General features: G+C 36.3%; 1 protein-coding gene across 1 annotated transcript in view; it reads left to right on the forward strand.

Annotated features, from left to right (window-relative positions):
* Positions 1-536: 536 nt before the first annotated feature.
* LOC106472835 (FERM domain-containing protein 8-like) overlaps positions 537-15,751 on the forward strand; it is a gene marked incomplete at its 5' end in the record, with an annotated part of 36,623 nt that continues 21,408 nt past the window's right edge. The window contains 3 exons of the mRNA XM_022401373.1: positions 537-633; positions 2,446-2,504; positions 4,528-4,694. Coding sequence (XP_022257081.1) covers positions 537-633; positions 2,446-2,504; positions 4,528-4,694 — 323 coding nt within the window. The remainder of the gene's footprint in view (positions 634-2,445; positions 2,505-4,527; positions 4,695-15,751) is intronic.

Consider the following 15,751-nt stretch of genomic DNA (forward strand, 5'->3'; position numbering starts at 1 on the left):
CTGCAAAAATGCATTCTCCTCTTTAGGGCTTTGGGGGAATTATGAAATTGACAGTCAAGTTCTATTCTTCGATTAGAGTTGGTTATGTGTGCTTTTGACTAGCTGCATTCCTTCTGTTTTGCTGATTCACTATTAGGGTTAACTAATACAGATAGCTCTTGTGTAGTTTGGAAGTTTTTGAAACAAAGTTTAAAAGAAGAAAAACAACACTATAAAAATAAAGAAACAGTTGTAACTTACATTAAATTTTAGCTTGCTGATTCACACCAAAAGTGGGAGAATCATAAATAAGCACTCACTTTTAGGAATTTTGAATTAAAGTTTTAACTTTTTTTTATACTTGCATTTGTCCTTGTAAGTGAAGGTAATTGCATTCTTTGATGAATCACACACATATGTAATGAAGCAGCAATTAGTGAATCTTGCTATTAAGCAGACAATTCAAATGTACTAAACTTCATTACTTATGTAGTGTCTTATGTAAACTGAAGAATAACACACACACATATACTGGAGAATGATACGCTGTTTTCTTTTTAGAGCTACAACTGAGTCCTCAACAACACCCCTTTCGAATTAGAAATTTATGGCCTAGCTTGTTGGAAAAATATACAGCAGCGTATAAAAACAAAGGTAATGAATCAGAATTCAAGTTTATTTGTTATCTGAAAATTTGTTTATTTTAACAGCAATAAAGATTGTTGGCAGGTTCAAATTAACAAGTGAAGATGAGACTCATATCTGGTGACACGAGATAATTTCATTGTCAAAACAAAATTTTTAGTTATTCAAAGTATTACATTGTATTGAAATGTAATGAAAAATTAAGAATTTTTCAAATTGTAAAACACTGTCAACATTTCTGACCATACATTTGAACTAAAAAAAAAATTTAGGTAAGAAGAGTTGTTGATGTCATATGTATTCAGTAAAATGAGGCTTAGTTCTGATGTTAACTTACAAAAGAAGATGTGGTAACAGATATTTATTGTTATGAAGTAAGGTACAGACTGGAGGTTATAAATCATTAGTGTCAAAAATATGACCACAGCTACAAAATAAAAGGTTTATTGGAGCCCAGTGTTTGAGCTTAAACTTTGATCTATTGGCACTATATTGAACATTTGAATGTCACATTACAGAAAGGAACAGTATGAAACAATAAACAGTACACCTATCACACAATGATATATTATTTAATACTGTTTTTAAAAAAATACTAAGAAGCACAGGCATAGAAATGAAATACAATGACTAAACATTAAGTGACCAAATATAGTTTGAGTAGAAATATATATTTATAATTTGAATTAAACAAAATTCATTTTCAAGTTTTTTTTTAAAGGCCCCTCACAAGTCAGTGAGGGAAATATTTGTTGAAAAAAAAACAACAGCTACCCAATCCAGTTTTTCTTAGAGACATGTTATTTAGACATATTTATTGGCTAAAAAAAAAGCATTTCCTGCACTCTTTTAGCATTGGGGGTGCAAAAAGTGATTTAAAGTGGTAAGGTGACTGAAATCCGTCAGTGCATCGCACGCTTAACAGCCTAGCACAAGAAGCATGGAAGTATCCAAATGACATGCAGAGGTAGATAGTGTGTAGCAAGTTGAGTACAGTATTATGCCTATAGCTGCTTTCAAAGTGTTCCTGTCTGCTCATCCTACTGCTGACTATCATGATGCTTCAACCTTCCCTACTAAATCACAGGTGAAATCATTCATATCTCAGTTGAAAGCTAAACATAAAAAGGTGATAGTTGAAGCATAAAAGGTTGGCAATTGCTTAATTAATGATGCTTAGTATGCGGCTTTATTGATATATATACTGAATTTACTCCCATCGAGTAGACCTTAGTACTAGCTAGTATGGAGACTTGAGGATGCTGTATTTCACTTAAAAATTTATCAGTTAACAAACAAAAACAAAGATGCATCCAAAACCACCCTTTTTGGAAGTTTCTGGATCGAACTTACTTTTAATATTCAAGAAATTGTAGTGTAAAGACACCCCTTGGCTCCTGAGGGACATGTTAAAATATTTTTTTATCCGAAGTTAATTTTCATAAATATAACTATTTTTTATACCAAATTTTTTCGTATAATTATTGTACTGTGTTTACTGAACTCGAGTGCACTCTTTTTACACTTAAAACTTGAATTTGTTGACCATATTCCAATGGTAACTGTTGTATAAAAGATATAAAACATACATTAATAAAACAGGTTTAACTGTATACAATAGTTATAAACATTTTAATTATTTTCTTGATTTAAGTGTATTGTTTTCTGTATAAAATGAAATAATTAAAGCAAAGTTGAATTGAATAAACTAGCTGTTGTATAACTGTAGAAAAATCTATTTGAGATATGAGCTTATTTATGTTGTAGTAGTTATGGTATTTTAAATAGTTGACACTAATACCGAATATTTTTTACTTTCAGATGAACCTGTCCTGTCCTTTCAAAGAAATGTTTTTTTTGATAAGAGAGAAGAAATCAGGGTTAGTGTTGAAATAAGGTTACTTGTACTATAGTGACTTGGCAGGTTGAATTTTTGTTTTGGTTGCAGAATCAGATAATTATTCTTCCCAGTATAAAACTACAACTAGTTATTGTTTATCATTATAGTTATAAAGAAAAAATAATAATATTAAGCCTTCAAAACAGTGTAATAATACGAGATGAATATACCAGGAAAAGACTAATTTGATTTGGTAAAGTGCAAATAAAGAAGTGTAGCATATAGTTCTTAGCTTTATGGTTTGGTATTCAGAGTGAAAATATATGTTAGTGTTAAAGTGATAGATAAATAATGAAAAAACATATTGTAAAAGTGTAACTTAAGTTTCTAACATTCATTAAGGTCTTCTATGCAGTGATAGACTATCATATTCTTTGTAATGCCTACTTAAAAAGTGCTGTAATTTTTCAAATAGGACATTATTAAAGCTAGTCTTGAATGTTTCAAACTTACAAAATGTGATTTATGGCAAAAGTACATAATGATGTGAGGAATTTTATAGGTACATGGCTCTTGATACTGCACTATCAAATGTAGTTCTCAGTCTGTAGGTTGAAAGTTTTTTGTTTGAGGTTTGATAATCATGAACCATGATAGTGGTTCATAATAGGGATTGCAAGGAATTGCACAAAACCTTAATAGAATGTTTGGGCAAAAAGCACCTTAAACAGTAAAGATTTGGTTCAAACAAAACTTTAAAACCTTTAATATTGACTGCTAAGGCTGTACACATATAAAAATAAACAAAAAAGCATGCATGTAAGATTTATAAGGAAAAGAAAATCATCTCAAAATGGCTTGTTTGTAATTATTATTATTCACTTGCCAGTCTACAACAAAATTATTTTGGTATATTACACCGAATCTATTCATAGAATACTAAATAAGGTACTGTGAATGTCATAGGGGTATTGAAAAGTCGATTTGTTTCTTCTATATTTTACATAAGCTAAAAAAATCATACTTCTAGTGTAAATGATGTTATCATTACCCTTTAAAGTTAGCTTTGTGACAAACTTCTGGTGTTCTTTTAAGAAGCTTAAGTGCATGGTGAAACAGGAATTACCAGCAAATAATGGATGAACATTAGATGACTATAACATGTAGATACACAATAGTTTGTAAACTGTACAATTGGTGTCTTTAGGGAGGAGCCAACCCCTATGTTATGTATTAAGGGAAGGAGTAAAAAAAAAATCAATAGATATAATACTAAACTTTATTACATACATTCATAAAATAATTACTTTAAAATACATGAATGTTTATTTCAAGTGATGTTTTAGATGTATATGTGTTATTTGAAAAGGCTGCTTTTCTACTGGTAAAATTTTATACGTGATTTATGGGGGTTGTGTCTTAGTCAAGACATATATTTGCCCATTGCTATGCATTATATATGGAGAATTTAGTTACACAGAAACTATAAATGCTCATTATATACTTAAAAAAATCTCTAGCTGCAGCTTGACATTTTACATCTCAAACTAATGTGATCAAGTAGTCAGTAGCTACAGTAAATCATCATGAATTGTATCAGCTAGCTACTAGCTATGTTTATTGTCATTACAATGTATAGAGTTAGCTACCATATCAAGTAATCCTTTGCCCATAGTTGAGCATAAATAAAGCCAGATAAATAAGATAAAATAAAAAATTGGGAATTTGAAAACTTACAAATAAGAATCATAAATTAAAAAGTAAGGAAACGAGGCTGGAGATACTGTAGACATTATTTACTCAAACTACAAATCCCTATTTTGACTCCACCAAATGTAATTCTAGATAACAGCATGGAGCCAAAATAGGGGTTTATAGTTTGAATAAATAATGTCTACACTATCTTCAGCCTTGTTTCCTTACTTTTTCTATGAACTCTAGTTGCAGGTTTTTAATTTTTCAATTTTTTATTTATTATACTATAATTCAGTTCTGTGACAGTTTAATGTACTTTCTTTTATATTATGTTAAATATAGTTATTCTTACATCCATATATTTATAGATCAGTGACATGAAAGTCCTGGAGCTCCTTTATGAAGAAGCCAAGTGGAATATTTTAGATGGACGATATCCCTGTGAGCCTGATGATTGTGATGTGTTGGGAGGAATTCAGGCACGACTAGAGCTAGGCCCTTGTGATTCGGAGAAACACTCTCCTGAGTTTTTCAAGTAAGTGTTTCATACTTTTGAATGCTAAAAGGTTTTTTTATTGTTTTGTTTTATATTTGAAACTATTTTCAACTTTCGTTTTAAAGGTAAATATATGTGTGAGAAAAAGTGAACATAAAACCTGAGACAAATTAATTATTTTTTGTCAAATAAAAATATGTATGTTTTCCTTTAATAGATTTTTGTTAGTGTTCTTGCAAATGTACATTTCTGAAATAGTACAATCTCCTCTCACCCAAAGCTATCTCAACCTTGATTTGCCCTCTAAACATTTCTAAAAAAGTTTTTGCTAATAGCACACCAGTCTATTATACCCTTTATTTTTTGCACTATTTCAGAACATGTGCATAGCATGTAACTACCATCCACCAATCATACTAGCGCAAGTAGCCCTCTCTACTATTGTACCACAATCCACACTTTCTTGAAGGCCATTACAGTTTATAGATGTGTGTTTACTTTGCTCCATGTGCTTGCTTTTTCGTTGTGATTGCGTTTCAGTCCTTCACTAGTTTAAAGTGTTTGTTTTCAAATTTTAGTATTGTTTTTTTTGAAGAATTCTTCCATAATTTGAATTCAAATTCAAAATATAAATTCAAATTTTACGATGGCAGATGACACAGTTCCCAAAACTATTGAGGATTGTAATGTCACTAGTCCCCAGCAAGGTAGGTTGATGATATCAACCGAGGAAGTTCAAACCTTAATTCACGGGTAGTTAGATACTTTTGTTTGGCAGTCAGTTCATTCTCCCTTTCTCCCTGTACAAGCTTCTGAGGAAGAATTTATTCAGGGTGAAGATAGTTTGGACTCTATTTTTCTGGCCCCAGGCTTTTTTGGTCAGTTCTTTAGTCCTGACAGTCAGGAGAGTTTGCTGACCTTGCTGTTCCTACACCTTACTGATCAGGTATTTCAAAGTATAAATGTTTCACCCTTAGCCCTCGATTCCTCTCTCACCTTGTTGTGTGAAAAACCTCGTAGGATTATTATTATTTTCCTCCCTCACCCGACATTCGAGTTCAGGCTCAATGTTTTGCTAATCAATTGCTGTCGGGTGCAGGTATACTCCGTCCTCCCCGATTGATGGACCAATTTTTTTGGCTTACCTGTTTTGGATTCTCAATGTCTGGATCCTCTCCTCCCCTTGTGGGGCTTGAATCTGGGGGCTTTGATCCACTTTAATCAATCTAAGTTTTCTAGGACTCATCTTGCCCTGACCACCCTTCTGTGTATTACTTCCTCATTACAGTTGTTGTCTTAAGCCTTTTGCCAGTTACCTGATCAGTTTTCTGATGAACTCAGGACCCTCCTGTTGTCTACTCTGGCCCATTTATTGGCATCTGTGCTGTCCCTCAACATCTGGTTATTATATTGTTGGGATTTGCTGAGGTGAGATGCATTACCCAAGGGGGTGCATCTTCCCCTGTCTTTGAAAAATCTTCATCAGGCCCTGTTTCTGCATGAAATGGTTTTGGGGGTCATCCTGAGTCTTTGGAGTTTAGGTTTGATGTGGTGAGGCTACATTCCTTCTTGTCCCCCATGGCATCTCATTTGGCTCCTCCGACTGTACCTGCCCAAGATTCACCTGTTTGAATTCCCCTTGCCCCTTCTTCCTCTCCCCGTCTCTTACCCTGTTCCAGGTGTTTCCATCCTTACCCTCCTTTTTTTGTTTCTGTTACTCCAGGGGTCAATGGTGTAGGTGATGGAATGTATTTTCTTGGGCAGGTGGGGACAAGTTGTAACAGTTCTCAACCATTTGGCATATCTTCGTGATGGATCCGTGGGTTCTATCAGAAGGTCTTTGCCTTCAATTCAGGTCCTGTTCCTCCCCTATCCTCTTCCTCTGTTTTTTTCCTCCCTCCTCAGGATTGTGCCTCATCCAGTTATCTCTCCGAGTCAGTTTGGGATTCCTACACAAAGGAGTTATCAAACTGGTCATGCTCACTCGTATGGGATTTTACTCTGTCTATTTGTTGTCTCATAAAAAGATAGTAGATTGGAAACCCATTATAGATATATCTCTGCTGAATACCTTTCTGGAGACACCCTGGTTCACCATTGAGTCCTACCTCTCCCTTCAGTGGGTTTTTTCTATGTGACTCTGGATGACCAAGTTTGATGCAACAGATGCCTGTTTCCATATTCCCATAGCAGCAGGATCACGTTGTTTTCTTAGGTTCGCCCATGAGGGCTATGTTTTATAGTTCCTTGCACTGCCGTTTTGTCTGGCTTCAGCTCCTTATGTTTTCTGTCCAGTGATCCCCTCCTTTGCTCCTCAACTTCATTTGCTGGGACTTTGGACTCATCATTACATGGATTACTGCCTCTTCCTAGGCTCAATCAGTCTCTCACACTTCATTACTTATTCGAGAAGCTGCTTAGGTGGGGTTTCTTTATGGGGTTTCAAGTTGGAGAATTACCTTCTAACCTCTACACAATATATCTTATTCATTTAGAGGTTCTCATCAATTCCCATTTCAGTCGGGCCCAGCCTTCTCCACTTCAGCTGATGGATATGAAGTGGGCAGTCATGAATTCATTCACCTTCTCTCACTGTGCAAGAGGTTCTGTCTCTATTGTGGAACTGGGCTTCCTTGAAAGCTCTCATTCCCATGGGTAGGGTGCTTATTGACCAGTGGAATTTTTCCCAGGATCCATTGGATCATCCTTTTGCCATCCCTCCTAGGGTCCGGGCTGACCTTGCATGGTGGCTTGACAGAGAAATGACCACAGTGGGGGTTCCCATTCCTCCACCTTGTCCTGATACTCACCTGTTCACAGATGCTTCCTTGATAGGTTGGGGAGCTTCCCTCGAATCCAGGGAAATTTTGAGGCAGTGATCAGTCATGGAAACTACATTCCATATCAACCTCCTTGAACTTTTGGCTGTTAATCAGGTTATGTCTCAGTTCCTTCCACTTCTCTGGGGGTGGGTGGTGATGACTCATTTCAACAATTCCAGTGTCATCAGCTATATCACCAAACAAGGAGGAACCAGTTCCTGGTCTCTGTATTTTCAGACACTCAATCTTCTGTACTGGGCCCACAATTACAATTTAACCATCTCATGTTTCTGGAATTATGAATCTGGTGGCAGACGGTTTGTCTTGTTCTAATCAGGTTTTGCCTATGAAGTGATTCTTTCATCCTTAAGTATTTCAGTGGGTGTGTTCTCACCTAGGAACACCACATACAGATGTGTTTGCCACTCACTGGAATGCCAAATTACCTTCCTTTTGATCTACTGTTTCACACTCCTCAGCTCTAGGGGGTGGATGCATTCAGTCAGGATTGGAGGGGGCCTTCATCTATATGCCTACCCTTCACTCAGACTAATCTCTAGGGTCATTTCCATCATCCAGACCACTCCTTGTCATGTTTTCCTAATTACTCCATATTGGCTGACTCAGATGTGATTCCCTCTACACTGGCCTTTAATGGAGCAGCAGCCCCTGCCCTTACCACTGTCCAGGTTGCTCCAGACATCATCAAACTTCATCTTCATGTGTGGCATTTGTCCAGTCCCTCACCTCAGCTCAGGGACTCACTCCTCGTTTAATGTCTTTCCTTATCCATACCATTTGACCTTCCTCATTGTTCATGTACCAGAGATATTGGTCTACCTTCAGACAATGGTTCTTTCACCGTGGCATCCATCCTTCTGTTCCTTTTCTATCCCAATTCTTTTTCTGGTTGTTTGATCAGGGTTTGTCTTGTTTCAATGGTTGCTAGTTATTGAGCTGCTCTGTCAAATACATTAAGTTTCTCCTGATTCCATGATGCTTTCACCTCCCCTATTACTTCCCTTCTTTCCATTCCTTTCATCTTGTTCATCCTCCATGTCTTTTTGTTCTTCCATATTGGGATCTCAGTGTTGTTCTTCATGCTCTGTTTGGTTCTCCCTTTCAACCCATTACTACGTGTTCCTTGTATCATCTTTCCCTTATGACCTGTTTCCATCTACTAGCATGTGGTCATCATCGTTCCGATGTTTATGTTATTAATTTTCCTGTATCCTTTATCATTCCTCTTTTGTTATCCTTTACCTGGATTAGGCCTTCCTTCCTAAGACAGCTGCTGCTCATGAAGGTTGTTTTGTGTTTTCTTCCCTTTCCTTACCATCTATTTCACACCTGTACTCACGTTCAGAACTGGATTGTCTTTTCTGTCTTGTATGTTCTGTGCTTTATATGTGTTGTGTATCACCTCCTTTTGTGGGTCCCATTCCCACCTACATATTCCCTGGAATCTCTCTCTTTCCCTCAACCTATCTCCTGTTACCCTTACTGGCTGAGTTCGGCAACTCATGTGACTAGTGTATTCTGACTTGGAAGGTCACTGGCTGCACAATGTTTCATTGTGCCAAATCCTTCACTTAATTATATCCTTAGCTGCTAAAATCTGTCGACCTTTGGAGGAGATCATTCAAGTGGGTATGTGAATCACACTATCTGCACGATTTGGCTGTGTCTTCCTCGATTGGGCATCATCTTCCCAGGTGGATTGCACTTGTACTCCATAGAATCCCAAGTCACTTCCCCTGGATGTTTTTGCCTGGGTGAACTACACTTGGTCTATTCCTATACATCAAAGACGCTTCCCCCTGGGTTTTGCATTGGTGGACCACACTTGTTGATCTCTGTATCTTATGCAGTGCACTTCCTCTGGATGTTTCCTACCTGGATGGACTGCACTTGACATAATCCAATCTATCCCAAGGTGCTTCCCTCAGATGTTTTTTGCCCGGGCAGACCTCACTTGGCCATAATATTATATATCTAAGGAGCTTCCCCTGGATGTTTTTTGCCTAGACAGATCTCACTTGTGGATCTTAAAAACTTATGCAAGGCACTTCCACTGTTGTTTTTGTCCCAATGGACCACACTTGTCATAATCTGACATATCCCAAGGTGCTTCCCCTGGATGTTTTTTGCTCGGGCAGACTGCACTAGGCCTATTCACATACACTTTACGGTCCTTTAGCCCTAGTTACTTATGCCTTTAGCACATAATTTGGTATCGTACTAACATTAATTATTCCTATATCACATACTAAAACCTACTACATATGTGGACGAATGATGCACAAATTGTTGACAACAGGCTGATTCCGAATTATCAGACCAAATTTCATCTCATTAGTTATTTATGATGCTTCCCCTGTTTTTGTTGTTTTTTATTTGAATGGAAGATTGCTCTTGTTGCTAATAATATCCTTGACAAGACATTAATGAACTTGCTCCAGTGTGTCCCAGGACTCTTTCCTTGGCACATAATTCTTCGGCCCATTGTTGTTTACATTCTAGACATTTCATGTGTCCATTCTATGCTGATTCAAGTCATATTTATACTGCACTGCTCCAGAGCAAAGTGCTGTACATCATTTTCTTGAGTATATGGTGCCTGCCTCATAAATTCCACCCTCTGTATATTTCTGTTTTTTTTTTATTGGGCAAAGTGCATACCTGTTCCACAAGTAGTGTTATACCCCACAGGTGTGCCAGAAGAATAAAGTAAGGTGGTTTTTATCCGCTTATCTGAATACTGTTGCCCGCCTACACAGACCCCTCAACCTTTTCAATGTGGGATTCTAGCTTTGGGTGAGAGCAGGTAGTACCATTTCTGAAGTTAACATTTTCCTCACCCACTTTCCACCTTTCCTCCACACTGATATGCTGGAGTTTTAGTTTGGAACTGTCAATTCTCTAAAATGAGGACTGTGCTAGAATTAGAGGGAGCTACCTGTGCTAGTATAGGTGGTGCAGTATGATTGGTGGATGGTAGTCACATGATATGCACATATTCTGAAATGATGCAAAAATAAAGGGGTATAATAGACTGATGCACTATTATCGAAAAATTTTTTAGCAATGCTTAGAGGGCAAATCAAGGTTGAGGTAACTTTGGGTGAAAGGAGGTAAGTACCTATCGGAAATACATATTTAGTATAGGAAAATGTTAACTTTCGGAATATTGAATGTTTCAAGATATAAAAGACTGTTTAGTTTAGATATTATGGATTAATTTATTGTTGTGAGTGAATATTTTATTATTGTTTAGTTTTTGTTATAATAAGAGTTAAAGGCAGGCGATTGTAGGAAGTTTTGTATATAATTCATTAATGTTGAGACTATTGACCGTTACGTGCAATACATTGACATGGAGAATATAGAAGGTGGGCAGATGATTAAGTGATAAAGATATAAATAGTGTGAGATGAGCAGAAACAGTAGACAGACAATAGCAGAAGAGAGCAAATTACAACAAGGAAAAATTTGGCATGAAGTTAACTATCGTAGAAGTGATAGGCCTGACATTTAATATATTAAGAGTAAAACAAACAGTAGAAAAATGAGATAAGAAGAAGAATTATTCTGTCAAAGCGTGGCTCTAAAGTAATTGAATCAGCCTGAGTGCACTTTGACAAAAGGAACAGAGGATATTGAGAAGAAAGAAGACCAAACGATTATGGTAACTTGCGCCACAATTGTAAGTGAATCATACACAGAATACTAGTGCGATAGTAATAGAGAAGGTAGTTTGGCTCGTCAACTGAAATTCTGAAGTAATTGAATAGGCCTAAGTGGATGTTTGACAAGAAGAAAAGAACTACATATATAGTGTTTATGATATGCCTATAATCTCTATAGTGTGAAGAATTTGTTGTATATACATTTAACTTGTTCCAACTATACTATATATATATATATATTATTTTGAAAACAAGAGAAGTGTGTGCTGTTCACTTGACATTGAATTTATTTCCGAGTCATAGAATCCTGAGCTTTTTATTTTCACAATTGGTGAAAAAGAAAGACTTATATTTTAAACTTCTGACAGAATGTTTTGTCTGTTAAATAAAGTATGTTAATTTGTGATTTAGTTAAAATATTTCACATCTTGTTTAATAAGTTTTATACATGCAGAAATGAGAGACAGCTAAATTTGTTGGAATTATCATAGGGTTATTTTGCCACTAACAAAATGGGTATCATGTAAATTGCTAACTACAGACACAACCATGACCCGGTTATTATTAATTTTGTTCATACATATTACAAGTCATCTAAAACCTAAGCAGTAAATAAGAATGTAAATTTGTTATCTTTACTTCATTCAATACTATGGTTTTGGTTACTAGAATATAGTAGGGAATAATACATGCTTTTAGAATCAGATGTTAACATTTTAAAAAATGAAATAATCTTCTCTTTAAAAGTTACAGAATAATTTCTAATGTATTATACATATCTGTAAAAAAAGGCAAAAGTGTTTGGTGGTTATAGTTTAAAATACAATACAAGATCAGAAAAAGCTTCATCCTCTTACTTTGTAACATGGTTAAGCTAACTTTGTATGATTGTTATATTTTATTATGGTTACAATAGACCATTTTCTATATAGGGTGCAAATGCAATAATCATAGGTGATGCTACTAGTGTTCACAAGACAGAAGTTTGTCAGTAATTGTAAGTTCCGATAAGGTACTTCCTTCTTCTCACAAAATTAGCTATTGTCATTCATTGCTGCCCCCTATATGCAAACTTTTTATTTACACATGCCACAAGCCTTCTGCTTCCCCCTATTGGAATCAAATGATTCTAATGTGTGTCTCAAGTAAATCATTATGTGTCATCTCTCCACCAATAGGAGCATAGTACACTCGCATGATGCACGGGTCTCCCTCTATGCGCTTCTACCGAACTATTACTTCTTGTTTGGCAGAGCTTGTAATCGGATGTTTTTTTTGTCATTCTTTACTGTTTCACATTCGTATTTAATATACTCATGAAGTGGTCTTCATTTATTATAACTTTCAGATTTTCTGGAGTTTAAAATTTGCCATCATTTATCCCAGCTTATGCCAGCTGCATTCTGAAGTTAATGTTACCACTTTCAGGGTCATGCCTACGACTAACGGTATCTCACAGGCCGCAGGTGCGGGTGACTCGGCATGGGTTTTTATTGGTGTTTATTCTCCAGGAAATTGAATGTTAAAAAGGTTGGCCTCTTTCTTTGGTTCTTGCCCACAATTCTTCCTGTAGAAGCCAACCCTGTTCAGGTTGAGGGAGGTATTGATAGCCTTTTTCCACCACCAGATTTCAAGTGTTTGATTCTTCATTTCCATTATGTAGCTTCTGTTCGCAATATGGAGATTCTATGTTCTTTTCACACGTTTATAATGGCTTTCGTTCATGTTACTCCATGGACAGTTTCTGCCTTATTTTTTTGAAGTTTGATCATCTAATGTTCAGACTTTCTTTGGACCTCGGCTCATTCTTTGTGGTCCACCATTTGCCATACAATCAGCTGACTTTGGAAAGATGAGATGTTGTACAATTTTTTTGTTAATATTTTATCTGTAATTATTTGAATTCCATAACATATGCTTACTTAGATTAGTTAATACTAAGTACATTAGGATTTGTTATTAGTCTTCGTTTTTTTTTCTTTTAGACCATTCAATTTGGTTTACATGGTATGTCCTTCATTAGTTTAACGATGTTATTTCCTTACTTTTATGTCATAATTTCTATTTCATTTCATTAATAATCATTTTCTTCACTTGGTTTGGGTGGAACCCTTGAATTGGGGCCCAGTATTGTGCCTTTTTATTGTTCAGTTTCGTTTTTCTTTTCTTTCTTAGGTTAACCTTTGTTCTGTACTGTTCGATTAGGCTTAACTAGTTTTCATTATTTTTGATTTCACTATAGTTCTAGTTTAGATTTCTTTGTTATTTCTGTTCACTGTCTTGTTTGATTTGGCTTCATTACTGTATTATTTATTGGTTTACTCATGGTTTTATTGACGGGTTAATATCTACTTAGATTCCAGTTTTTCTTCATCACTACATCATACGGGATTCATTCCCTACACCCTGTTGTTCCCATTTTAATATGTTGACTAATTCATTTTGTTTTTCTTTATAGTTTATCCTTTTCCAGTTACTTTGTTTCATCTCTACTTTATAATTATCACCATTCATTTCATTTGGTTTATACTTTATCCTTTTTACTATCAATTTTGTTTAGGTTATAATTTATCCTTCTTACCATTAATTAATTTATTGGTTTCTCATAGTTTTATGGACCAGTTCATATCTACCACGGTTCCAGATTTTTCTTCAACTCAACATCATGCATTTTCTTCCCATTTTTCACTACGTTGTTGTTTTTCTTTATAGTTTATACTTTTTACAGTTACTTTTGTTTAACCTGTGCTTTATACATTCTACCATTCATTTCATTTTGTTTATAATTTATCCTTCGTACCAGTAATTTATATTCCTGTGTTGGCCTCTGGGAGCCTGGGTCTGCTGTATCTGCTTCCACTATTGCTCACCTTCCCCATATAACAGCTGAACCCATTTTCCAACGTCCTAAAATTGTCAGTCTCCCTGATCTTATCATGGAATGCTTTCCACACTTCTATTGCAGTATCTGCTAGACTAGACCCCCTTTACACATTTTCAGACACATTTTGCAGAATATTATTTTCATGTTTCGTATGCTGTTCCTTTTATCTCATTTGATTTTGAGTACTTACAAGTCTTACCTTTTATGGGCTTTCAATTTTACCTTAGTTTAACTTCAGGCAGATTTCTTCTGCCATTTGTCATTCTTTTTTCCCCTGTCATCGCTCGTACCTTTAATGTTTCAGGTTTCCCTTTATTTGGTGTTCTGTTTACATTTTGGGTTTGTCAAGGGATACTTCCTCTTTCTTCCCTCCATGTTGGGGTTTTTGCCATCTTCCGTTCCTTCCTTTCTCGCATGGCTTCTTTGCTTTTTGGGGTAGTATTGGGTATGACAGTGCTATTTGTTTTCCTTTCTATTATTAATAGGGATTTACGGTCTATTCCTTTTTTTCTCTTGCCCCTTTTTGGGGGGGGGAGTGTTGTTCCTGTGGGTGGCACCTGTTTGCACTTTCTCACATATTAGATCTGCTCTTTTGGGCCCCTTTGAACAATATTCATATTCTTGCATTTCATGTTTTGGGTGCTCTCACTTGGATTGCAGTTTGTTTTTTTCGTCCCAACAGATTCTATCCATCAGTTTGGTCTCTCGATTCTTTTGTTTTCTGGTGGCTTTGTCTTCCATGGGATTCTCACCATGTAGATCCCTTTACTACATCTCTTAACCTCCCATTACCTCTATTTTGTATCTGGTACCTCCTCCTCTAGCTAGGGCTGTTGATGCCTTCAGTTGGTGTTGGTCCCACAGGTTCCTGTGTGTTCATTCTCCCATCCTCTTACTTCCATGAGTGATTTCTCTCATCTCTACCATTCTATGTTAGGGTCTTCTGATTGCTCCTTAACGGCCAGCTCAAATGTGGTTTTCGTGACTTCTACAGCTCCAGCTTTTTCCGCCACTGCCTCTTCCTTTGTCTCTTACCCTTCTTTTTTCACTGGTACTCCATCTGGATATTCACATCGTTCATCTTCACACTTGGCTCATATTCAGTCCTTGGTGGGGAGATTGGGTTTATACTTGCAGGTAGCTTTCTTTTAGCTTGTTCCATTCACTCTTCTTCTGTGGGTGTTTATTGACGTAAATGGAAAGTATTCTGCAGTTAATTCTATGAGTCATGGATTTCCCAGAGATTGAACCCCTGTGTCTCAGTGGCAGAGTTTCTCCATGGGTTTTTTGACTGTGGGTCTTTGGTCCCTCTCAATCTTGGGTTATTGGGTAGCTTTGTCTCATACCTTAATTTTTTTTTCCGATACCACAGAGTGTTTACTTCACCTATCCTTACTATGTTCATAAGTTCCTTCTGGATTAGTAGTCCGCCCTGACTGCCTACCATTTTGACCTTCAACATTAATGTGATCTTTTATTTCCTCACTTTACCTTCGTTTGCATCACTTTCCTCGTGTTCCATGTTTCATCTTCCCTTCAAACATAATTCCTTCTCCTCTATGTCTGTGTATGTCAGAGGTTGAATTTGATTCCCATGATGTTTCTCGTACATTTTTCCCACTCCCTCTTTTTGCATTTATCCGGATCTTTCCTTCCTACCCAAGAAATTGGCAGCTAGGGGGGGTAACCCCTCCTTTTGCC

Source organism: Limulus polyphemus, unplaced genomic scaffold, assembly GCF_000517525.1.
Source record: "Limulus polyphemus unplaced genomic scaffold, Limulus_polyphemus-2.1.2 Scaffold5649, whole genome shotgun sequence".
NCBI classification, from domain to species: Eukaryota; Metazoa; Arthropoda; class Merostomata; order Xiphosura; family Limulidae; genus Limulus; species Limulus polyphemus.